At 37.0% G+C, this 26,211-nt stretch overlaps 1 protein-coding gene across 3 annotated transcripts; it reads right to left on the bottom strand.

Moving 5' to 3' along the window:
* Positions 1-1,344: 1,344 nt before the first annotated feature.
* Positions 1,345-26,194, bottom strand: PRPF4B (pre-mRNA processing factor 4B). 3 transcript variants are annotated; one of them, XM_032701963.1, is made up of 19 exons: positions 26,075-26,194; positions 21,140-22,333; positions 18,042-18,215; positions 17,617-17,772; positions 16,805-16,886; positions 15,253-15,463; positions 12,892-12,965; positions 11,477-11,567; positions 10,963-11,110; positions 9,584-9,721; positions 8,282-8,435; positions 7,249-7,363; positions 6,624-6,775; positions 6,064-6,150; positions 4,613-5,392; positions 4,054-4,099; positions 3,444-3,530; positions 2,578-2,623; positions 1,345-1,533 (listed from the first exon to the last, which is right to left on the bottom strand). In XM_032701963.1, the coding sequence occupies exons 1-15, from the start codon at positions 26,110-26,112 to the stop codon at positions 5,189-5,191; spliced, it is 3,018 nt and encodes a 1,005-aa protein (XP_032557854.1). In that variant the 5' UTR covers positions 26,113-26,194; the 3' UTR covers positions 1,345-1,533; positions 2,578-2,623; positions 3,444-3,530; positions 4,054-4,099; positions 4,613-5,188. The 3 variants fall into 3 exon arrangements, with proteins under 3 accessions (XP_032557854.1, XP_032557863.1, XP_032557843.1); XM_032701972.1 differs by lacking the exons at positions 1,345-1,533; positions 2,578-2,623; positions 3,444-3,530 and having other exon boundaries at positions 3,827-4,747; positions 5,115-5,392; positions 26,075-26,167; XM_032701952.1 differs by lacking the exons at positions 1,345-1,533; positions 2,578-2,623; positions 3,444-3,530 and having other exon boundaries at positions 3,827-5,392.
* Between the last annotated feature and the right edge of the window lie 17 nt (positions 26,195-26,211).

Below are 26,211 nucleotides of genomic sequence, written 5' to 3'. Positions count from 1 at the left end.
ACCCAGGCTATTAGATACCCTTTATGCTGCTTAGACAGAAGATGACGTAGGGTGATTATGTCTATTCACCAATGAAGAAATTCACCTGCATCCTCTAAGAAATCATACTTCTGCCAGGTAACATATCAGATTCTGTGATAAATCTGCCTCTGCAGTGACAGGTCTGTTGTAGCTGCAGGTTTAAATAGGCTTTCAGAAACTTGTAGAACACGTCAAAGAGAGTTTCACTAAGTCTATGAAAAGATCCAGTTCCTGTAACAATACGGGACTAGGTTTTTGACATGTTACTGGAAATCAAGAGTGCTTTCTTTTTTGAAGAGCTTTCTCTGCCTTAGTGTGCCCAGTAACCTTCGTTATTAACTTCTTGTTTCTCTTTAAAGCTGTATAGCCTTTCTTTTCTTACTATTCTTGGTAGCTAGTATCAATCCCATTCTTTAAACAGGGTATACTTCAGTTGTCCTCAGTGACCCTAGTTTCTTTTAACATGAACATAAAGCCACCTTTGTTGGACTCTCACTTGAGAAGTCACACTTGTAAGACTGAACCATGAACAGCTGTAGACAGTGACTGTGACATGTTTATTTCTACCTGCCCATAAGCAGCCTTAAATTGAATCTTTGTAAATACTCTGTTTTCACTACTTTATGAATAATTATCTCATACCTACTTTATAGGAAGATCTGGGCCCCAATCATCAAAATCAATGTTTATGAAGAAATAATCAAGACAATGAAGAATTCAAAATGACAGAAAGAAGGGCAAAAGTTTTCATTTAGAACAAGTATTTGTCATAAGTTTAAATTAAGTCTTAGTTATTTAAGGACATGAAAGTCTAGGAGATGCATTTGGTAGTCTTGCTTCTGTACCCCCCCCCCCAAATATAGTTAAGATTAATAATGTGATACATAATTGAGAAGTTAATAAATGAAAGCACACACTATCCCACTTCACTATGCTGCTACTCCCATTGGACTGGGGTTTTTTCCTTATAAAGATTAACCTGTAAGTACGTATGATTTCTCTTCACTGTAATACAATGCAATTCTTTCATCCCCTGACTCATACAGACTATTACCTCGCTATAAAAGATAAAAAAGGCACAGGGAAAACCCAAAGTGAATCCACATGAATTATTTGGTGCTGAGAGGGCTTCCAAAACCGGGGGAGAGGCAACTTAACAAAATCTCCATTTTACATACTTCCACAATTTCTTTAATGCCTCTGACACCTAAGCAGATAACCCCATTCAAAGAATTATACTTTATTTTTAGCGTATTTAAAAATTGTTCATATATTTCACAGCTTTGTAGTAGGACATTTTTAAGCACAACAGAAGACAGGATGTAAGCAAGTTTCAAGCATAGTTTATTCATTTCAAGCAATTGCCACTTCCCAACATCCTCCACCAGCATTACAACTTTACACATACTGTAGAAGATCCCTCTATCTCCAGCAGTATCACAGACTGGTCTGCCTTCTGTGTGTGGGTCAATATACACATAAAGGTTCTTCAGAGGTTTAATGCCACTTACCCTATGTATGGAGATAAAGTATTATTAAAAAGGTTTTAAAGGAATCATTATCTTCTACTAGAAACTTTTAAATGGTAATTAATTCTTAAACTATAGTAGTATACACCAAGGTAATAAAAACACATTCTAATTCCACAGGGCTGGAATCTTGTTTTTTTCTGAATGCTTGGCAAACTGAATATGTTAAATGTGAAGCTCCTTGTCACCATGAGGGAGAAGGAAACAGAAATCAGCACAGCTTCAGCCAAACTTTCTGTACATAGGACCTCTGGTGAAGATACGAATTACATCTTTGTGTACAGGAGGAAAAGATTAAGTTATCCTCCCTCTTAGATCAGCTGAGAAATAGTTCACTCTGTAGCACAGCTGTTCTGCTTGCACCCAGCCACAACCATGAGAATTCAGCTGACTGCAGTGGCAGCTGCAACTACTCTACTCTCCTCATAGACCTCAGGCTACTGGGACAGGTATTGCCCAAAACTGGAGGGGTTCCTTAAGTGTGTCACAAAGTCCTCAGTTCCAGAGGTTTTTGAAGCCAGAGCTAAAGATTTTCTCCTGTTGCCAACAAGAAGTATCAGCTGCATGAGGAACTGAAATCCACTTGTTTTGAATAACCTCTGCCAGCTGGTCTCTGTATCAACAACTAAGTTTGACAGAATTAAAATATATAGTGAACCTACTGAAGTCAAAGAAAAAAGCACAAAATCTGCTTAAATATTTACTTAACATACACATTTTAACCAAATATAATGGCTGATTTTTTCCTAAGTGTCATAGACTTTGTACTAATTATCCTATCATTTTAAGAAAACTACATTTAAAGGGTAATGTTTATTTACCTACATTTAATCACAATAAAAAAAAAAAAATATCTCCAACCGGAAATGAAACAATCTATGTAACAAATTTTAATACAGCAAGTATGTTTCAGCAATTATCAGTACTGCAGCAGTGTTAATCAATTCTAAACTGAAATGCTGGAAACTAAAAGTTTAAGACAGAACTAGATGAAGAATATTTTTCATATCTTTTATAGGACAGAAACCTTTGTTCATGTCTTCTGGTAGCCATCATCTTCTTTTGAGCTGCACCTACAACACAAAGAACAAGTAAACGAGCAACTTTATGCTTCTCCAGAATAGCTTATAACAGTTCTGTAGGCATTAAGGGGCATCTTTTCTACTGCTTTGTTTCTGTATCACCAACTCATTTCATTGTTTCATATCCCTATTTTAAGAATAAAGTACAAAGCAACAGAAAGAATACGCTATTACTAATCTGTGCAAAAGTGCCCTCAGAAGTGCTGCCTATGTTGTAAAAGTGCAAGTTATACTTTCTGTATTTAACTACCAAGCAACTAGTGTTTCACTAAATGTGAAAGCTAACTTTTCTCATTTCCTGTATGAAAAAGATACCTTAATATGTGGAAATAAGGAGAGATTGTTTTTCATTAGGAATTTTACAAAATAAATTGAGAAGAGACAGGTTAAAGGTTCCAAATAGGCATACAAAACCACCCATCTCATGCTTGTTTTCGTAGTTAGTTCATTACATCTCCTCGGTGGGGTATTCCCCACCAGCAGAATGACCTGCTTTGTGGCATTTTTCCATCCTTGAGTGCACTAAGAGTGCCTGATTGTTGCCATTATGTACCTAGATGGATACAAAAATCCTTCTTAGTTCAAAGTATTATAAAGTATGTGAAACCAGTGGGGTTTTCACAGCTTGTTAGAATATATTAATAAAAAATGAAAAGATGAACTTCTTAACATCATCAAAGAGAACATTAAAACAGCAGTATGGACTTGAAAAGTTTGATTCTGTTTTCCTCACCCTGTATAACCAACTCAACTGTCTCAAGCTTTTTTAACTGTTGCTAAATGTTTATCTACACATGCTGTCAGAAATAACCTTGTTAGGAAGGTGAAGTTGGTGTCTCAGCAAATCAGACCCATGGAGTAGGCGTTGAGTGGCCTGTGACTCGCTTTCCTTTTTTCTCTTTCAGCACCATCAAAAGGAAAAGTGAGAAAAACAGCACAAACATTAGTTAAAGCCTGAATTTAATCCCATGTCCTACAGGAATAATTTCATTACAATGAAAGCAGACAGACAGTATCTGTAGGGTTTTTTGCTTTGCTTTTGTTTAAGCAGTGATAATTATATATCCAATTAACATAGCCTATAGCTCTCCCAAAGATCATAACATTTAATTATTCCTTTAATTAAATGATTAATAGGAAATGCAGGAGTGGGTCTTACGAATTACCTGATTTACCATCACTGAAGACAGATTCTTTTAAAAATGGCTACAAATGCCTTGTTCACAAAAGACTTTATTATCTAATGATGCATACTGAAAACATACAGAAATCTGCATGGTCCACTTTACATGCAGCAGAACAATCTTCACTTTACAATAAGTAAGTGTCAACTGTTTTATGCAAGAGACAACACTTTAAAGTCACATTTCTTAAAGAAAAGCTTCATTTACAAAAGAAATAAAAGGTAAAGAAGCAATTACCGCTTTTAAAAAGCAGCTGCTTTGTTCAAGAGTGGAAGGTTTATGCCTGTATTGAAAGACAACATGATCACAAATAATGAAAACAATGAACAAATGAAACACTTTTAGCATAAAGCAGTACACTTTCAAAATGACATACAAATAGTTAAAAATTTCTTTATGTTGTCTATCTATCCTTTAGATATAAGGTCTTTCAAATGAGATCCCAACATATGTAATTACTAAATGAAAACTCTTCTGTAAGTATTGGTTCTATGTCATAGTGAACTGTATTTAACAAAATGTATACAAAGTCTATAGCAAGTTGATTAAAAAAATTAAAGTAATAAGAAACAGTACACTGAAGGCGCTCTATCCATCAAGTGCGCTCTCTCCAAGTTTTATATGTGATGAACAGAACAGAAGTTGTAACTATGCCACGGTTGCAATGCCAGAAAATAAAACAAGATCATTTATCAAACATGCAGGGAATTCTGCCACAATGCTATTGTCTCTCATTTGTCAGTTGTTCCAGTAAAATAACAGCTTAAACACCGGTGATGTTGATGGGTTAGCTTACCTTCAGTGTACTGAAAGTTGTACACAACCTGCTTTAAAAGAGGAGACCATCCCTGCGGGCAGGCTCAAGAAGGAACAGACCCCCTTCGGCACTGACTACACCAAGGGCATGCTGCTGTGGCCTGCACACACACACCTAGGAAAATGTGAATATAAATAGCATTTATGCTGGCCATTTTTTAAAGACAAAAATGAAGCCAAGTCTGCTTAAAACAAATCAACCACCCAGTATTACTGCTCTCTTTTTTTTTTTTCTTTCTTTTGTTTTTTTTTTATAACAGACGCTTTTTTCTTTTTATAATATATACGAACTGCAACCATATACATTAGCATTGTACTTTTGTGCAGTCTTGGCAATTAAAACAGTTCTACAGTGAAAATTTTCACATAAGACACAAAACAGAATTACTCTAACATTTCTAAAAGAAATATCAGCCTTGATGTTAATTCAAATGTATCATTTCTTCCTCAACTTTGCAGGGGAAATATTTATGTTTATATACATTAATAACTGCTGTGAAATTTCTTCAGTCTTTGTGTCTTAATTACTCAAACCCTTTGAACTTCTTCATCTGGTTTAGATTTTTTCCTGGATGAAGGCATGCTGTAGAGCCTGGTTGATGCTAATCCGTTTAGCTGGGTCTAGCATTAGAATCTGGTCCAACAAGTCCTTTAGCTGGTGTACTTTTTTACGCTGGTCTTCAGGGAGTCGTTGGCACCCAATCAAGTCTGCTAATAGGTCCTTGGTTGGATTAATGGTGCTCATAACAGTAACTTTCTCCTACAAACACAAAAATGGCAACCTTGTAGAACAGAAGTAATGCACGAACCCATCCATCCCTTTTACAGAGCTTCAGCAGCAGCTTTTCTGCAGGCTTGTCTCGTATCTGAGCAGCAACACCCTTCCACCATACAGCCTCAGAAACCATGGTGAGGGCAGAGAAAAGAGCGGAAAGAACTCGGTCGGGGGTAGGCCACCAGCAGCAGGTGCATACATGAACCTAACATCCCAGCTAACTGAGACCAGAGGAGTCCATATGGAAAGTTTCCATATCTGACCATTAATTCTGTGATTCTTGTTAAATATAATATGTTACAATGATACCAAAATTAATAGTGACCTCATACAACATAAGCACATCATACTGATGCTGGACATTCTTCTATAAATTGAAGGCACAGTTTTCTTTATTAGTAATTTAAGAATAGATTATGTGGAGATACCCTGTACATCTACCAGATTAAACCTAGGTTTCTCTTAATTGTGTTCTTACATGGTAGGAAAAAATATCTTTTGGCATTTTGTAACTGTATAATCTGTCCATACTGCTGCAAAAGGACATATTATTAGTTTACAAAGATTTTTTAAGATGTCAGGGCATGTTTGAAAGACTGTAATAATAGGAAAGCTTGAAAAAAAGTAATGAGTTAATCAACGCATTGAGGACTTACCCTTTCTGTCACTTTATCTACTTCTATATACATAAAGTTGAGATTTTGATCAAAGTGCTGATCTTTGAACACACCTTTTCGAATCATCTGGAAAATGAGGAAGAGGCAAGAGTTTCAGGCAAGTTCTCTGTGCCTTATGTACTTCGCAATTAGCATCCATGTCTACTAACTTATCACAACATGAATAATTTAATACTAATGAAAAATATATCAAAAGGACAGGAAAAAATCTCTAGATTGAGTAAAAAAAATACAGTTAAAACCAGTTGAAAAAGGACAGTATCTTCCATTGACTTACGTATTTTTTTCAGGTCAGTGCTTAGAAGGTTTCTGCTTTCACTTTATACTTAGTCTATGAAAAAGAAGCTGTATACTTTCACTTTATAAGATTTTAAATCAATATCAATTACACAGTTAGAGCAACATCTGATATTTACTTACTGTTAAAAGAAGATGTACATGATAAAAAACAGAATTCCAGGAGAAAAAAGAATGTATGTTCTACTGTTCATTGCAGCAGTTTCAGATATTAATTAAAATAATGTACTTATTTTTCTTACCTTGTTTGGCATCTTTCCTTTGAGATCCATGGCAAGTTTCAACATATGATTATTGGTTTTGCCAGGAAACAGTATTTTTCCTGTATAAAGCTCATATAATGTGCAGCCTACAGACCACATATCTATACCATAGTCATACATTTTTCCTATAACTGAAACAGAGCAATACCAGTTAATTCCACAAAGGCAGCCATATAATATCACAAAAGCAGACAGATGAAAAAATTATGATTTCTAAACTATATTGGTGCTGCTCCTCTTAGGAATAAAAAGTTACGATAAAAGAAGCATGCAAAATTTTAAAGTATCCCTATTTTAGAAGGGGATACTTTACCTACCACCAAACTAATCAGCAAAAAACCAAGAAGTCAGAACAATAATTACAAATTAAAACAAATTAAAACTATAACCCATCAGAATGACATCTCCCCATCCTCACTGAGCTGACCACCAACACACATGAAAAGTCATACAAGTGCTTTCAAAGTCTGAATTTCTGACTGCCATTATATTTCCAGAGTCATGTTTTGCTAAGACCTGAGGGTAAATTCAAGTCAAATTCTCATCTGCTAGTACTGGTATGTCTTGCTATGTGATGCATGTAGAGAATCCAAAGTGTACTTACTGATTTCTGGAGCTCGATAAAATCTACTAACTAGATAGGGTGTGATGTCATTATCTGCAACATGTGAAGCTGATCCAAAGTCACAAAGCTTTAGTATTGTTTTAGACTCATTCACCTGAAAATTAAACATAAATATCTATTAGCACCATTTGTGGACAGAATTGACAACAGCACTGTGAAAGTGATAACATATTTAAGTCAGAGGTAAGACAAATATTCAGCCTTTAAACTGGAAGTTCCTTCCTGTCTGTATTGTGATAAAACTGTAAAACTTTCTCAAACTGAAAGTGACAGTTAATGCCTTCAGGTCCTACAAAATACAAAAAAAAAAAAAGAGGTCAGTTTGACATACTTTTTCCTGATCAAAATATCCTTGGTGGACCCAAATTTCATTCCAGATACTGAAATTTGATCAGTTTAGACTTGAAACTCCAGTATCCAGAGTACCACTCATAAAACAGCATATTATTCAAATATTTCATGCTTGCATAGTAAATTTTAATGCTGTGATGGTAATAAGAAGACATTCTAGATAAATTAAAAATCTGAGTTTGTCACAGGGACGACCTCCAAGAAAACCAAAGGAAATCTCTTGGATTTCTCTGATGTAGCTCTTATGCCCTAAGACAACAGAGGAATTAAGGACCTTTCCCTGTTATCTCACATAAACAAAATCTCCATCCAGACTCAAATAACTTACTTTCATTTTACACAACGGAAGAACATTTTTCAACTATCAATGGAAAAATTCCAAGTATTTCTCCTAAGAAAAGACACTGTCTTACTTTGGAAAATCTGCTTTCTATAAAGATACAAGTGGATTCATGTTCATTTGAAAAAGATTTTATTTAGATGTTTTATTATATTTCCTACTTATTATTTATATCACAATATCATTTTATATCGAAGCATAAACCCGAAATATTTTCGGTAATTTTTGACTTCACCTAAATTAACCGAACGATATAAATTTCAAATATGTCATTGTACACTATATACCGTGCAAAATAAATTCCAATTATTTCTTACTTACCAAAATATTATCTGGTTTAATATCTGCATGTAGGATATTGCATCTTTTAAGAAGTTTTAAAGCCAGGAACAACTGCTGGCTGTAGGAACGCACTGCTTTAATATGGAGTCCAACATCTTTCCCGTACTTCTTCAACACCTCTCGTAAATTCATACTGTTAACAGAAAGGGAGAACGAAAGAATAGAAAGGATCTTAATAAAGAAAAACACAATGGCCTCCTAAACTGTAAGACAAACTTGAACAAACCAGTTAGCTTTAAATATCTTTTGAGAAAAGCAGCGTTCAACTTCACATACTACTGTTAGCTACAGCAATGAAACAAAAAGGCTGGTCAAGATCTATCCCATACTGTATGTACACTGGACTTACTTAGTTCAGAGCACATTTTTATTCAATTTTAGTTTTAGAGGATTTATTTGCAGACAAACAGCATTTTCTTAACAACTGTAAAGCCTTTGTACTCATTTTCATGTACTCATGAAAAAGAAAGCATGCAAAAGTTGAAGAGATTTTTTGGTGACTTAAACAGCAGATAAAAAGACCATAATTCCAGGACAAAAGCATAATTGTATGCAAATAATGTACAAGTGTGTTATAAAGAGATAGTGCAGCACAAGAAAATTAATTTGTTATATGGCTTATTAATGGAAATACCATAATAATTTTATAAAATTTGCATTGTCTCACCATATAACTTATCTTCATCCCAAATATGGCAAAAATTAAAATATGACATACACAGAAAACTTAGAATATGAACAACAAGCAGGAAGGGAGACTAAGACAATTAGCATATCTGTATCTATCATTGACACATACAATTAATGTGTCAAAAGAGCTTAACTACTTAAACAGAAAGTGAACGTGAAAAGACACCAGTGTAACAATTTTCTTCCTCAGACTGTTTACATATATATACATATATACACATTCTTCACAGAATATACAGCGTTTGCTAAACCTACTCTGGGTTTAATACAAACCCTTAAAACAAAGAATTATGAAAACTAATAAACTTAAAGAGCAGTACCGGTGAGAGGAACCACCTTTAATACATTATTTTGTTTCAAATATTTTCTAGGCAGAAAGCTTACATCAATGCTTAAAGGAAATCAGAAGTAGTTCAGTATTCTGTGGATTTGCACCTTCAGATAATTTTTTTTTGGTGTTTGAAGGTTCCATGCATTCTTGAATCTTGGCAATAGAACAAAGCATCAAAACAATAGCCAAAACCGGAAAGGTAAAGAACACTCAGTACTACTTTACCTTTTACAGAGAACCCCAAACATTTGTCATCTTACCTGAGTGGCTCAAATACCAGACAGAGATGTTGTTTGTGGTAGAAATGCCTGAACAACCGTAGACAATGAAACTTGTCATCAGGATCAGCATCATTGAGCTTCTTTAAAAATTCCAGTTCTTTTAGGCCAGTTTTTTGCCTGAAAACAGAGGAATGTGATTACAAAACAAAATCAGATAAATTCCAATAGTTTTTTAAATCTAGATATTCACTTGTGTGGTTATAATTATCCAGGAATGAAAAGTGTCTTGTCATTACTTAATGTACCACATATTAAAAAAAAACCCCAAAATCACAACAGGAGTTTGGTGTCAGTGTCTACGTACTGGCTAAGTTCATTTAATTCTGATCTTCACTGTGCCTTGTAACCTACTTATCCCTTCCTCCTCACTCCCAGTTGCATGCAAAGCTAAAACAGGATTTCCTCTTGTAATATGACACTGAAATTTCAAATAGCACTCAACTGAGAAGTTTATTTTTTTTAAAAAATACTTAACCACATTATTAAAAGATTTAAGCTGAACTGATTATAGATTCAATTACACACCCAAGCTTATTATCTATACAACATATCAAACTAAAATAGCTTATCACTCCCCTTCAGTTTTTAAAACTTTTCTAGATACTTATTCACATAACTAAAAATAATCCAGTTATACAAAAAGTAAGACAGCTCTCAAAACTTCCAAGGCAAAATGCATAGAAAAGATTTTCTTTAGAGTTGTCTGTAGCAGAATAGGACATAACAAAAGACTGTAGAAATACTGCAGCAGATACTGAAAATTAATATTGAAGACAAGTCCTCAAATAACATAGTTTAATAGATCATATTTGTTAATGTTCATTCTGAAAGACCTCATTTTTTTTTTAATTTCAATAGTGAGAGTCTCATCCCTTTTTAGGTATCTTATATACATGCAAACATACAGAAAAGATACAAAAATAATCAATGTATGGAGGTCGTTTTGTAAATTGCAGATGATTGACTGGGATCCAACCCACAGCCTGCCACATACAATTTGGTCCATCAAAAAAGAAAGGTTTTTTTACAGTCCAGGACTCCCATCTCAAAAAATTTAGGTCTGGGCAGGCCTCATAATTAACCGAAACCTTGTTCCTTGTCATGGCTATTCTCTCTGCAAATGAGAAAGTGCCTGATGAAAATGCAAGTACCCTTCTTCCTGTGATAGCTGTAAAGAAGAGTGGATACATAGTCCTCAAGCGCTTCCCATTATCTGGCTCAAATTAGCAGAAAAGGCAGGGATCACAGCTGTAATCTGTTACTTCACTTGAAACAAAGGGAGATTCAAATCACATCATGAAAAAAAACTTCCAACTGTCACACATGCTTTATTATTATCAAACAAAGACATGACTTACATAAGTTCGTTGTTCCTGATGATTTTAACCGCTACTTCTTGGTTTGCTCTCGCCATGTCCCTGGCTCGCACTACGTTACTGAAGACTCCCTGACCCGTGTAACCATAGACATTGTAACGTTTATCTAGAACTTCACCTATATTAACACCTGAAGGATAAAATCAGGCAATTTCAAATCATGAGTGACATATGTAATGGAACTTTTCATGAAAAATAAACCATTCTCTATAATTACCAAAAACCAGGGTAAATGGCAAAATCCTTTAATTTTATGGTGTACAATCACCTAGCTTTGTGGAAATTATGGGGAACAAACGGCTATTCTGCAAACGTGGAGTCCTTTGATAACTCAGGTTAAAATCTGCATGCTCATTTCATCCATTACATTACACGATTGGAGAGTGCTCTGTGATATACCTACATTAGAATAACATTTCAGTACTTTTCCATGAGGATTTTCTCCAATCAGCACCCTCATTCTATCTGTCCCTTCTGATCAACAAATACCACTTACGGTAATAGCCTTCTGCATCAGTCCAGTTATCCCTGAGATTGGGGTTTTCTTTGAAGTCTTTTCCAAACCCAGCAGCCCTTAGACGAGCACTCTGAAATAAAAAGAAAAGTAACAGCTTTGCTTGTGTGCTCTGTATTTTTCCTTGATGTTTACTTACCAAAGCCCTTTTCCCCCTACTGAAACACTGTTCCTCTCCACAATACAAACACACTTATCTTGTAGGAGGGAGAAACAACTTAACATAAAAAGCTATTTACATACCAGTATCTAAAGTCTGATGCAAGGAAAGAGGATGAGATCAACCAACAGAAGTATTATTAAACATAAACGGGTAAAGTTTCAATTAATACTCACAAGAAATTTTTTACAAGTCACATTAGAATGCACATTTTGGACCATCTAAATAAGACTTCTTATTTACAGTATGTTTATAATAAAAAATTTAGCAATTTGCAAGGAAAATATAACTCTTTAAGCCTTGAATTTTGGTTCATTCAATGGCACTTGTTTCATACTATTATACATAAAACTATAACATTACTACAACTGCTGTTGACATCTCTTAACAGACTTGGCAATATTTTATCACAAATTCCAAACTATGAGTTGCAAAGAATATCTTCCATTGAACAACGGTTTCTGGAAGGGGGAACTGCTTACTTACAAGCCATATAAATCCCCACTTGTAACTTCTGAATTTTTAAAAATACACCCTCACACACATTTGTTATAATTCGTTATATTGGCCATAAACCAAAATTAACTGGAAAATTTTTAAGTTAAGAAGAAAGTTCCTGTCTTATTTCTTAGTGTTGTCAACCAGCAACAATGCAAGAGGATTTATAGCAAATGGCATATAAAGTCTCAAAACTAGTCACTGGACTGCCAACATTTCCAGGTCACTTCAGCACATGTAGAGAAAAGCTGATGGAATAGTGCAAAAGTAAAACCAGGAAATATATCTTTCCATCCAAAAAAACTTCACCAAACAAACCACCAGATTACTCCAACATAGCATCATTAGACAATTAAAATATCTTATGCATTTTTTTAATTAATCATACATGAACCTCTGAAAACAGAACAGTGCAACATGGTAACATTAACAAAAAGCTTAATTTATAAATAGGTTCATGTTTTTGTCCTATGCCATTATAGGTCCTATTCAAACAGCAGGTGAATTCCCCAGTTGCTTCCTCTGGTAAAACTCACACTAATTTCAGCAGGTTTTATTTCAATGAAATACTAATTAAGAACCACTTCGTCCGACTTGGCTGATCAAAAGATTCAGAACCCACAATCCACTCAGCTGCACATGCTTCTACAAATCAAAGTTCCCACAGCCCTCAAGTGACAGTGACTAACAAAAATCAAGCAGAAAGAGATCGTACATTTAATCTCCAAGAATTACCTACATCAAAGTATGCAGCGAACATATCATCTGATTCTGTGAACATATCAGGAGCTAGCAGTTTCTTCTGAGATGAACCTTAAAATGAAATTTAGATTACTCAATATGAAAAAGATGTCAAATGATAACTTTGTTGCCAATATAATTTGACACTTGGTATTTTTACAACATAGCCTAAGATCGGTATGTTGGCAAACAGGAAGCTCTACTAATGTTTCTAGCAAATACCATTTCACATATTTCACATTCTAGAATATAAAACTCAGACTAGCTCTTTAAAACATTCAAAAATTTTACTTCTGTGAAAAACTATGTGTAATTGCTTTCAAGTAATTCACACAGCAGAAAGGAAAAAAGCTAAATATGTACATGATCCCTACAAATAATAACTATATATACATATAAAAACAAGTATAAAATGACTGTGCATATATGTAAAAAAAAAAAAAGTCATGTTTTCAATATACAACTTCAGGCTTTTCTGCTAATCACATGATATTTTGGTAAAAACCAAAGTTGTAAAGCCCAGATGTTGCTTCTTTGGAAAATGTTTTCTCCAACCCTGTCAAAAAGGACCGGGTGTGTAGCTTTTTGTCAAATACAATGTTTACTATTGTGTTAAAGGGAAACATTTTTAATGTGGGCAAGATTATCCCTTTCTCACCTTTTAATCATCTTTAAATCCCACAGACATTTTACTTGGTTGATAAGATAAAAGCAAAGAAATATAAATTAAGTACATAGAAGCAAAAGCAAGCAAACTTCAAACTGTTTCATAACACACATTATGGCAGCAGCCCTTCATGAACATGGCAAATCACAGACACTCCCTTCAGGGTACTAAGCAATGGAGAAAAATAAATGGTTAAGCTCCGAGGCTTCAGGGTCTTGTGATGCACGTAACCAACCACTTCCACACAAAACAACTAGACTGAAATCTGACAGCATCAAAAAATCATCCATCATGCTGATATTGCTGTTTCAAGATACAGACCCATCACCTGACACTTGTGAGGAGACAGGTTACACCACTGTTCTGAGCTACAGACCCTTCCAGAAACTTCCTCAAATTTTCTTTTTAGTTCCAATTACTCACACTTGCATTGGGCTACAATGAGTTATTACCTAGTTTCTTAGCAACTTATTACTATGGCCCTGCAAAAAGTCAGGATAGAAAAAGAATGGCTTTTGCAAAGAAAGATACTTCACTGCTTTCAGCTGTTGTTACAGCCACCTCTGACCCAGGATCCCACCAGTAAATGAAAAATTCCAAGACTTGACTGTAACTGATGTGTTTTTAGAAACCTTTTTCATGTGTCTATGTGGAAAATGTCTATGTAGTTAAGGGTTATATTTTCATATGCTTTAGTACACAAAATTAGAGAGCAGTACATGCTTAGACAAAACTCAAAAAATTTATTGTCTGTTACACATAAGAAGACTAAGTCTAAAGTTGCGGTATGCAAATAAAAAGTGCATAAGACAGTTCTTTTCACAACTGTTGTAGGAGAACAATCTGAAAACACACTCCTCAAGGGAAACTACAGAGCAGTACAGCAGTCCCAAAGAGACACAACTTCATTAATTGGAAGAGAAGTATCCACTAGAAGACAGTGTATTTAGCCCCCAAAGATATGTGTGGTGCATGACATGAAATACAACCCGCTATCCAACTATTTCCCTCTGAGGGGCTGGGCAGGTTCCACAGCCCTTGTTAAACAGTGCTCTTGCAACTAAACTGTAAAGAGAAACTGAAGTAGTTTAAACTATCTCATGTATGACCACACAGCAGCTAGACACACCTTTGACTACTTGGAAGATGTACAGTAATCCACTTTCAAAAGACAAAAAAAGCAGTAGATTTTCAACATTACACTGTGCACTCGGAGATGCTCCATTTTCCCTTTGCTGTTGCTGGCAAAAGGCAAGTTTTATATCAAGATTTATTTTATTTTAATATTGCTGTACAACTGATTATATGAAGGGAAGCATAATTTCCAACTCACCCAAAATCAAGACTAGGCTACATTAAGCTTCTAAGAAAACAACATGCATGAGCGAAAAAAAAAATTTGGAAGGGTGATTCTTAACTATAAAGACAGACATTGCTATTTGCTCTTCCAAAGGTATAGCACAAATTGTGTTAAGAGTTATTAGAAATACAGAGAACAAGTTCTACTCATATTACCCTTCCTAACGAGGAAGCTTTATTTTAATCTTTTATTTTTAGTACCATAATATTTGTGAAAACATTCATAAATTCCATCCAAAATGTCAACCTACTTCCAAGTCTGGAAGCATGCAAGGAAACAAAGCAAATGCCTGAGCTTTCATAAATTGCATTAGACAGATTTCAGAATCTTACCGTTGTTCTGTTCAACTGTCATGAGGTTGTGCTTGGCTTTCACTGATGCTTCAAATGTGTCCACGTTTTCCCGTTCGTACTCCTTAACATCAGCAGCTACTCTTTCTAGTATGTCGTCAGGCGAATTCGAGCGACTACGTGTACTGCTTTGAGGACTGCTTGGTTCAGATGGTACAGATATATTACTGTCTTCTGTCTGGCCCTTGTATTTCTAAAAATAAATTTAATTTTTAATGTCACCCTCACAGCTTATCACAATTGAAGCATTTTCATACCCATCCTTTCAATGGCTTGTGGTAAACCTTAATCTTTGCCTTCATAATCACCTACATCTCTGAAGACAAGATTATTTGCAGAATGGGATACAACTTTTGAACACTGACTTTTTTCACAGTGCACCACAGCCCAGACCACAAGACTGAGAAATTCATGGGTGTCTTTAGGACTTCACATTTCTGTAAAAAGCAATTATTATCGAAAATTAACTACTTGGTTATGCACAACAAACTGTCAGCAGCAACAGATTTATTACTAAGCCATTCAGGCACACAGACGTTGAAACAGCCTCAGAGGAAAAATTAATTATTTTACGTCTTGCATTCTAGAATCTTTCCCATTTTTATTAGTGTTATGATAGAGAAAAGCAGTTATTTAGATTCATGTTTTTTATTTTAATTGGAAATCCTACTTATTCATTCATTCATGTTGAAAAATTTCAGAAGCATTAAAAAAATTCAAACAACATCTTTACAATTTTTTTAGCCTTAAGTACTACAAAATTATACAAACCTCACTTCCTATCCCAAAAGCTAAAAATCAAGTTGAATAAATGCTGATACCACTCAGTTATCAAAGTCAAACTATTCAATAATACAACTGGGAATGCAGCTCTGATATTTTCTTCCTGCATGCACCAACATCAGGTGTAACTGGCCCTTAATAGGAATTTATATGGTTTTTCTCAGTCATAGTTTTGAAGGATTTTACAGTGGGCTTTACATAAAGCTCAAATCATGAGTGGTATTTTTAGTGCTACTTAAAACAAGCAATACACTAAAACCAGTGGCTTTGTACATCATTAAATAAATATGCTACAGCATTTTGCTTGCTATGTTCTAATTGTGTGCCAAATTCCACCTTTGAAAAGAGATACCTGACTTGTGCTCTATAATTTCATTCCCTTTGGTCACAGCTCCCTGTCAGGGGTCTCAATCACATATTACATCTGTGATTACTGATACATATTCTACCTTAAGGGAGGAACCCACATCAGCGGCTTTATGAAACTCTGGAAGCTGACAAGGACAACTTCTACTTGAAAAAAACTGATATATAACTTAGAGCTGCAAAAAATGACTCACAGAAGAATCACTTCAGTCTTAAAAGCAATGCTGTTTCAATAGAAGTGTAAAGTTTAACAGACTAACATTTACAATTAATTAATTGGAAAAATATAGCGATAGTAATTACTATTGTAAGGTAGCAATAGGCAAAGAACCTTACTTTATCCCAACATTTTACACTACAAACATTAGTGTCTGCAACCATATACCTGAACAATTGCTTGTCGCTGTAATCTCCTTTGTCTTATCTCTGCTTCTTCATCCTCTTCTTCCAAATCAAAGTCTTCAAGACTATGAAAACATGATTATTTTTTATATAACCTCATAAACAGAAGATTATCTACTGAATGCTACAAAACACAGTTCTTTGGTGTAGAAAGCACAGAAGATATTGAATAATATTGTTCAACTGACTCAGAAATCTACGGTGTATTGAATCCCAGTGTGTATATTTACATTTCCTTACAGAGAAGATTTATCTCTTAGTATCTCATTGGGACATTCTGTAGATCATTTTTAATTGCAAACAATTAACAGGAGCCTTTTAAAAGAAAACAAACAAACAAAAAACCTTGTTCATTTTCACTGCAGCACCCTTAATAATTTGATTAAGAATGCATAGTCTTGCACAATTGAATAAGTAGATATTTAGCAAATATAGACACAATTTGCAGACAGCAACAAATCCTTTCAGCTATTACAGTTTTTCCTCAAGCAGTAAGCTTTAGTAATCACACCAAAAGTTTTCACAAGATACTGATCAAGCTGAATTAACAACCCTAGTGATATATCATCCCCTCAGGTCTGCCCACTAGTCAAGGTCTTGATATTTTTTGCATATTCCAAAGTTTTTCAGAACATCTCAACAGTAATTTGACAAGATCACAAGTGCTAAAACATGACTAAGGTTTTAGGTAACAATTCAAAAACTACACCATGAAGATAAGTATTTAGTTCATTCTCAGCATCAGTGGAATTATAGCTTTTAAATAATCAATGCAAGTTAGAAATTAATTCTTACTTTTCATCTGATGAAGACTCCTGTTCAGCTTTCATACCCTCAGAAAGACTACCTTTAAATTTGTCTTCTTTAACTTTGCTTCTGCTCCTACGTCTATGGCCACCACGTGACCTGGACCTCCTTCGAAGGCGAGATCTACTTCTTCGGCCTCTATCCCTGTTGATAGTAAGAAGGATTTAGATCTTGGGGTTTTTGGTTTGGTTTTTTTGAAGGAAAGAAGGAAAATCTATTCATAAAACATAAAGGCACGTAACGACTCCAAGTAATAAAACAATTTAATTCATGGAGAATAAAATGAATTCAACTATGTTAACACATATAAACATGGACAAAACCCCCCCATAGTCTTTACAGACAAGATAGCAGTCCTTATTCTTCTAGTAATACTTTACAAAATACACTTGAAAATACAGGGTTGTGTTTACCTTCTCCGAGGAGATCTACTCCGCCTCCTTGGAGATCGGCTCCGTCGAAGGGGTGTACGAGATCTCCGTCTAATGGGGGACCGAGACCTTCTTCTGGATGGGGACCATCTGCTGGGTGGGCTCACATCTTTTGATCTTTCACGTCTTGACAAAATATCATCTCTGGTCCGCGTTCTTAAAACAGAGGGAGAGAGCGGTAGTAAAAATCAGGAGCAAGCTGAAAACAAAAATCACAGTTCCCTCTAATACTCACTTGAAAAAGTCTTACTGCAGGTGAGGGACCACCAGATGGGCTTCTGAGAGAGAGATGGGTAAGTACGCCATTAAGGTGGCTGCCCTTCCTGGGTGTCTCTCCCCACCCCGGGAAGTATGTGCCCACACATCGGACTAGTTCAGGACAAGTATGGAAAGAGCTTGCTAATTACTACCATGCAACTAAGAGAGGTTTTAATACAAAGCTTGTTGTTTAGGACTTACATAAATAGTGGCCTGTTTTCATGTTTATCAGAAACAGTATTTAAACAATACATAAAACCCAAAACCTTATTGTTGAGAATTATTTCAGCATCTTTACAACACAGTATTGAAAGTTATGCTTAGGATCATGCTACTTCACAGTAGTGACACTGATGTCTATTTCAATTGGGGCACTAGAGCTGCATGGCTTCAACATTTCACATATTCTAATACAGCAGATGAAAACTAGAATTCTTAATTAACATGTAAACTAACCCTTCTCAAATTAAAAAAATAATTCAAGCTTGATTCTATATACTACTCAAAATTTGTTCCTTCTTGTGAATTCACAATTATTCAAGAAAAAAATCCTTGATGGGACAACAGCATTAAAAAGCTTAACTGCAAGACAGCAAGACTTTAATCAAAAACTGGAATGAATATAAGTTAAAAGTGTTTAAGAATTATTCTAATGAGGCAGCATCAGAAATTCTTGGAAAATAGGTCCACACTATTTCAAAGAAAATGTTGCTACTCTATTTAATTTTTTTTCCCCACTCCTTATTTTTCGATTTTTTTTTAATCAAATTGGAACAACTTATTACAGATGCTATATCTCATCAATGAACAAAATATCTTGGGTCTGAAAGATTAATTGCACTCATTCTGTAATTTTGTTTGTTTGTTTTGAGACAGTTGGATCAGCTGTCTTAGCTATATATAATGATCAGGCATACAGAACTGATGCAAAATAGTAAACACTGGGGCAGAAGGAAAATTTACACACATGCAGAATACTGGCAGTTTCTACGAAAAATTACTGTACTCAAATGTTCGAATAGGCTGATACCTTTAGCCCAATTAATTTGTATTATGTTCTTGTGAACAATATTACACAAAAAGTCACAGGATGAACTGAGTTCCAGGCTTCCTGGCTAATGAAGTGGTTGTACTGCCAAAACCCAATCAAAATATCTGTTACAAAAAATAAACCAGTTCAGGCATCACAGGGACGAGATAAAAAGTAGAAGCTGATTAAGAATTCATAGTAACATCATATAATAAGTAACTTCAGTCAAAGACCTGAGAAGTGTCATACATGATTAGAACACTGGAAACAAACTTAAATTACTGGGATTTTTTTTGTCAAAACTGTTCATGAAAGCTCCTGAAATTCTCTGTCAGTTTGAGTAATTACAGGTAGTTAAAACTCTAACATAGCTGGAATTAGTTCAGATGTCCCACAAAGAAACATTATTTCTGCTGATCTGCAAACACTTCCAGCAGAAAAGATTTCTTAGTCCCCCACTCACATGCTGCTCACCACAGAGTTACAGGATTGGACAGTAAAATTCTAGACACATGCATCACTTGAAGTAAGTGTCTAGACAACCAATTCAAACTGGCTACAATGCAAGCTGTCATGAAGAATGAAAACTGAAAGATGCAAAATGTTACAGAAGAAAAGTCAAATACTATGCCAAAAAAATCGGTGGTTGTGCCAATACTTTCCTGATGCACCAGAAAGCAGCCAGATAAACTGCTAGCATTTACAATATTTACTTAATCTGATTCACCACTGGGGCCATTCTCCAAAGAACCTGAAGATACCCTGTACCTGAAGATATCCCATACTTGAAACCAGAGTAACCTTCAGTGATTAAGGTTGAAAGACCTTCACATTTTTTTGGTGCTTATTTACTGAGCTCAGTTGTTGTTGTTCTAATTCCAGTTTAAAATTTATACTTTTTCGTTCTTAATTCTCAGACTCGGTGAAGCTAAATCCCATGATAGAAAGTTTCAAAACATTCATTATGCACTGCTGAACTCTTCTGCCTCTTGAACTTCTTACAGCTAATGAGTTAACTTCCAAAAATGCATACGCTTATATTGTTCTCTTCCTGCAAACTTACCATCCAGGCATTATTAGCTTTCATAGCAATTTCAAGGTAAGTCCTTTCTTAGGCTTAATTGTCTTCTTTAAACAATGCCAAGGCTAAACCCATACCCTAAACAGATTTCCATTCTTCTCCTTTAAGTGTATGCAAAACATGTTAATTATATACAACAGTCTGATAAAAAGCAACACTACCATCCCTCTAGCAGATGAAAAATACACAGTATTTTAAAAAAAAAAAAAAAAGAGACTGAGAGGGACATCTTGATATAGAAGATTTGCTTACATTCATGCATACTGACTCTATCTTAGGGTTTTGAGGCGAAAATGGGGTTAATTACCCACTTTTAGCCAACAGTAATATGTAAAAGTAGAGAGGACTCTCACTCCAAAAGAATTTCTGAAAGCAACGGAACTACTAACAAAGAAACAGAATAGAAGCCAAATTCTGAATCCAACTGTGATAGAAAGGAGAACATCGAGTTATAAAACTTGTTCCCAGTAATGGTGTGAGCAGAAAATAACTTAGCACTTTAACAACCACAAGCTGCATGTGCCTGTCTGACAGCTGGGAGTATTTCTAAAAAAACTAAATACATACAAAGCAAGCTCACAATATAACGCACAACCTGATTACTTTTTTTAATAGCTATTTTCAGAATAAAACAAGGAGGCAAGCACTGAACTAGAAGGTATTTCATCCCGTGATGCATTTTTGCAATGGCTCATGACATCTTTAAGCTACCTGGGAGAAGAAAGACGCCTCCTTTCTGATTCTCTTCTTTTCCTTTCTGCAGATCTACTCCTCAGTCTTCTAACTGGAGACCGGGTTCGAGAGGGGGATCTACTCTGTTTAGATCTACGATCATTAAAGAGAGGAGATCTGCTTCTTCTTGACTTTTCACGCTGTTTGGGAGATAAGCTTCTTCCTTTTGGGCTACGGCCAGGTCGTCTAGGGGACCTGTTTTCTTTCCCTGAAGAAGCATCTTTAGAAGGAGATTTAATTGGCTTTTTTTCTTTGTCAGTCTCTGATCTCCTAGGTTTTCTATCTTTGGACCGTGATCTTCTATCTTTGGATTTGCTTCTTAGTTCTGTTGGAGATTTAGATTTTCTGCCACGATCTCTGCTTTTGTTTTCATTAACAACTGGAGACTTTCTGCGATCTCTTGATTTACTTTTATCATCAGCCTTATTTCTATCCTCTGGAGGAGATTTAGACTTTCTGTTTTTCTCCTGAGATCTCCTCTTAAGCATTGGGGACCTAGATTTCCTTGTCTGATCTTGAGACTTACTTCTTTTATAAGGGCTTTTGGATTTCCTCCTTTCTTTTGACTTGCTTCTAGTTGTCTTCTCTTTGACTCCATCAACTCCCGTCTTGCCTTTCTTTTTGTCAGACCTGTGCCTAGTCCTTTCTTTTGATTCACTCTTACTTGCTTTCTTGGAACCAGTTTTATTGTCCACAGGTTCTAATTTCCCCTTAGTGTTTGACTTTGCTGTAGGTCTCGTTCCATTTCGTGCTTTTTCATTAATCTCCCCCTCTTCTTCAGATCCTGACTCATAACCTTGTAATATTAATCCCATCCCAGACTGGACTTTTCCTTCCATTAATTCATTTTCAAGTTCAGCTTTCAATAATGCTCTTTGTTTCTCCAAGTCTTCCAGAGGAGCTAAAAAATCAATTTTAGTTCTTTTAGCTGGTCCATCTTCTTTGTCAGAGGCATCAGCCACCTCTTTCCATTTATGTTTCTTATGTTTGTGTCTGTGTTTATGTTTTTTGTCCTTATCTTCTTCTGAAGAATGTTTATGTTTCTTGTGTTTACTTCGGTGTTTGTGTTTCTTTTTTTTGTGTCGGGTGTGCTTGTTCTGAGGTTGGTCTGCCTCTGATACTTCCCCATTTTCTTCATTTACACTTTTCTCGGATGCCTCAGCATCCTCAACCCTGAAAAAAAAATAAAGAGATCAGTACTATCAACTTGCTGCAGTCTTTTATCTCATGTTAAGTCAACAACCTTTTTTATGATAAAAACTAACTGGCATTTAATACCTTTAGGAGAATTAAAAATGTACGACTAATTTAACTAAGTTGTAACAGCAGATACAGTTCCTCACAAACAGACAGCTACTGCTGCACAGCAAAATACTACGGAAGGAAGATACAGCAAATGCACTGACAAAACAAGACATGTGGGTGGAATCAATGCTCACACCTTTAGATTCAATGCTGACAATATCTGTTAATAACACACAACAGTGCTGCATATTTACATATCTTGTCAGTCCATCATTTCCTTTTTCACTTGCTGTTCCACTCCAATGCCTAACCCAAGCTATGCCTTTTAAAAGTAATTTCCAATGGTAGAAAGCAGTTGTGCTCCAAAGATCAAAATTTATTTCAAGAGATGATGCTGACCAGCTAACGAAACCTTCTTGTAAAACCTCACTCAGAGCTGACTGACTCCCTTAACTGAAACTTCTTTCTGTAAGTGTACACACCTGTCAGAAAATCAAGAACTCTTCTTACACATGTGTATTATTTATGCAAGGCAGGGAACACTACTGAGGAACAGTATAAATTAAGGAAGTCTAATTTCAGAGCAGCTTTCTGACACTATACAGCAGATAGCAGCTTTGAAAAAAGTGTGGTAATCTTTCTACCTGTAAAATGGCATTGAGTGAAACAGCTGAAAATAAGTCTGCAGCAGGTTATTCAAATAATAATAATATGCAGTGTTTCTTCTAAAAAGAATAGTTTCAATTAAGTATAATTTCTTCAAGTAGAAACTTTAAAAATGACAAAATTTCGACTTGATGTTACACATTCCCTTATATTATCTTCCATAGACAGTGAAACTGGCTTAACTACAGGTTTTTTACACTATTTAGCAAATACCTCCTGATCTCCTTCAGAACATCAACCAAGTTACTGTCTGTGGTAAGACAGACATTTGCCTTTTGAAATGTGTTTCCAAATATTACAGGTGCCAGAGCTCACCTTTCTACAAACTAAGCTAATACTAGCTTACTAAGCAAACTAGCTAATACTTTAATAACTTAAATGTTGCTCTTTCTGTATCCCAGGCCTCATTAGTTGAAAACAAATCCCCTACACATGACAGTCAGAAGCAGGGGGTAAATGTACACAGAAATGTCAAAATTATCTTCTGAACTCTACTAGTTTCATATGAAAATTGTTTCTGAAGATCATGATCAATGATCTGGTAGAACAAATGTACCAGAGATAATCTAAGCCAGGTCCAAAGGACGGCACCTCACTATAAATTTGGTTAGTGTCATCCTAATTCAGGACAGGGTCTTCAAACAGCGCACAGTTACTGACTCTCTCCAGCTTGAGTTAATGCAAATTCTAGAACGTGTAATAATACAGACTTTTCTGCAATATACACTAAAATTATTTGCTAAAACCATTAACACTTCAGTGCTCAGAAATGGGAAACTTCCTAAGGGACTGTTTGAGTCAAAAACATGCAATATTCAGAGACTTCAGTCAGAATGCTACATGCCTTTTCTTTTAGATCTTCACCACTACTTCTGCTTATTCAAGGCACATAGAAAGGTTTTTTTTCTTAATTGCATCCTCCTGATACTGCACACTATTATGACAAGAGAATATCAGAACAAAAGAGGAAAATCTGCCTTAAAAAGAACTTACTCTAAGTTGCATTGGGCAGAAAAGAAAAAAAAAGGGAAGGAAAAAGTATTAAATGTAGAACTTCAACTTGTATTTGCAGTCCTGAGCAAGTATGTCTGTGACATAAGTTGGTTAAAGGGCAAAGAAATGTCACAAGGAGAATTTTAAGGGTACTATGCGTCTTTCAAGATTTCTTTTAGTTGGATACAGGAGACTGCAGCAGAGTCTTCCTTCTCTTAATAGCACAAAGTGACACTGAAACCTTTAAGGAAGTTATTTTATTATATCGCATGTATTTTAAAGTTATGTAATAACCTCATCTTAAATTCTGGAAAAGTAAGCTGGCAGAGAAGGCACCAGATGAGATATAACACCCTAGCAATATCTCAGGCCATTACAGACTGCCAATACAACTGCCAGCTGTCTCTGTAACTCAACAATAAAATTACTATTAAGTTCATTAATATGCATGAAATAGTTCAGATTTTCTTCATGTACAGGAATACGTTCATTTCAAGTAATTCCATCAAAATGTGGATGAACTTTTACTTCATTTAAACGCTTCAGAGGTGTATTGACATGGATGAGAAACCTTTTACGAAGATTTTAGAAGGTGATGAGGTAGTTTAGTATGTGCATGTTTAGGCACTAATGGCTTTAAACAGAGACAAATTGTGACATGATCTTGTTACAGTCCTACTTTTTCCTACTTCAGAATTCAAAAAGAACGATAGGAAGTTCGTAAGGATTTGCAAAGAGATTTCACCCATCTTTTCCTACATACAAGGTTCCTATCGTCAGCTTCTATCTTATCACTTAGTTAACTTTCTTTATGCAATACTAAACACTCATGTGTTTTACATAGTTCACACGTACACCCACCCTATTTCCTCACTCGTTTTCCACTGCCACGATCAACAATAAAATCAAGCCTCAAATCAAAACTTTTTAAGGCACAAAAAATACAGAAAGCAGTTTACACAGCTAAAATATTTATATAGTGAAGAAGAGCGATAGAGTAATCATTAGGATGTTAACTCTGGGCAAAATTTCCAGAAGACTGTGTTCACGAGCTCCTGAGTGGGGACAAACCCAAACCACACGGCACTAACCAGGGTGCCAGGAAAACGCGCGCCCGGGAGCCCCGATCTGGCGGGGAGGCGGCAGCTCGATCTCCGCTTCCCAACGGGAGCCGGGAGTTGCCAGTCATTTCGAGGGCTGGAAGGAGGGGCTGGCGGCAACAAATCGCTTTCTGCTTCCCGCAGCACGGGCACTTTCCATACCGCGAGAGCGGCGGGGCCCGGGGGAAGGAAGGCGGGCGGGAGGTGGGCTCGCCGCAAGGCGGGCAGCGGCTCGGCGGCCCCGGGGCGCCACCGAGGTGCCCGCTGGCCCGGAGCGCCCTCGGCCCCGCTCGGACAGGGCGGCTGTGGGGGGGGTGGTGTGTGAGTGGCGCGGGGGGGGGGGGGGATCCCGGGCAGCGCCGGCCCGGACCCACCTCAGGATGCCCAAGTCCTGCGCGCCGGGCGGCGGCGGCGGCGGCCTCGCAGCCACGCGGAGGGGGCGCCCCCCCAACACACCCTCGTCCCCCTGTCCGGCAAACCCGGTTCCCCGGCGGCAATCGCCGCTCCCCGTGGCCGCAGGGACCCTGGGACGGGAAGGCGCACGCGGGACTCCCGGGGACACGCGCCCGCCGCTCCCGGCGCCGCTTCCCTTCCCTTCCCCCTCCCGCGCGGCCCTCCCGGATCCACGGGCGAATGCAGTGTCCCCGGCCCCGCCGGGTCGCCTCGCCGCGAGCCCAGCCGCTCCTACAGCAACCACTCTGCCCCGGGGCGGCCGCCTTCCCCCATCCTCCTCTCCTCATCCCCTCCTCCTCCCTCGCCACTTCCACCCGGGCCGCTTCTCGTCCTCCCCGTCCCGTGTGTGTATCCCCCCGCTTCAATCCCCTCGCCCGCGCTTCTCCCTCCGCCTCCCTCCTCCTCCCCGAGGCGCCGCGGCGAAGAGACTACCCCCCAGCCCCAGCTGGTCCCTTACTCGGGCGGTCGCTGCTCGGGCTCGGCCGCGGCGGCCATTTTGAACTTCCGAACTCCTTCGCTGCCGCCGCCGCCGCCGCTGGGAGGGGGGGGGGGCGCGGGGCCGGAAGTGAATCCCGCGCGCGGGGCCGCGAGTGC

The sequence above is a fragment of the Chiroxiphia lanceolata genome, chromosome 1 (genome assembly GCF_009829145.1).
Source record: "Chiroxiphia lanceolata isolate bChiLan1 chromosome 1, bChiLan1.pri, whole genome shotgun sequence".
NCBI lineage: Eukaryota > Metazoa > Chordata > Aves > Passeriformes > Pipridae > Chiroxiphia > Chiroxiphia lanceolata.
This window is presented reverse-complemented; position numbering and strand designations above follow the sequence as displayed.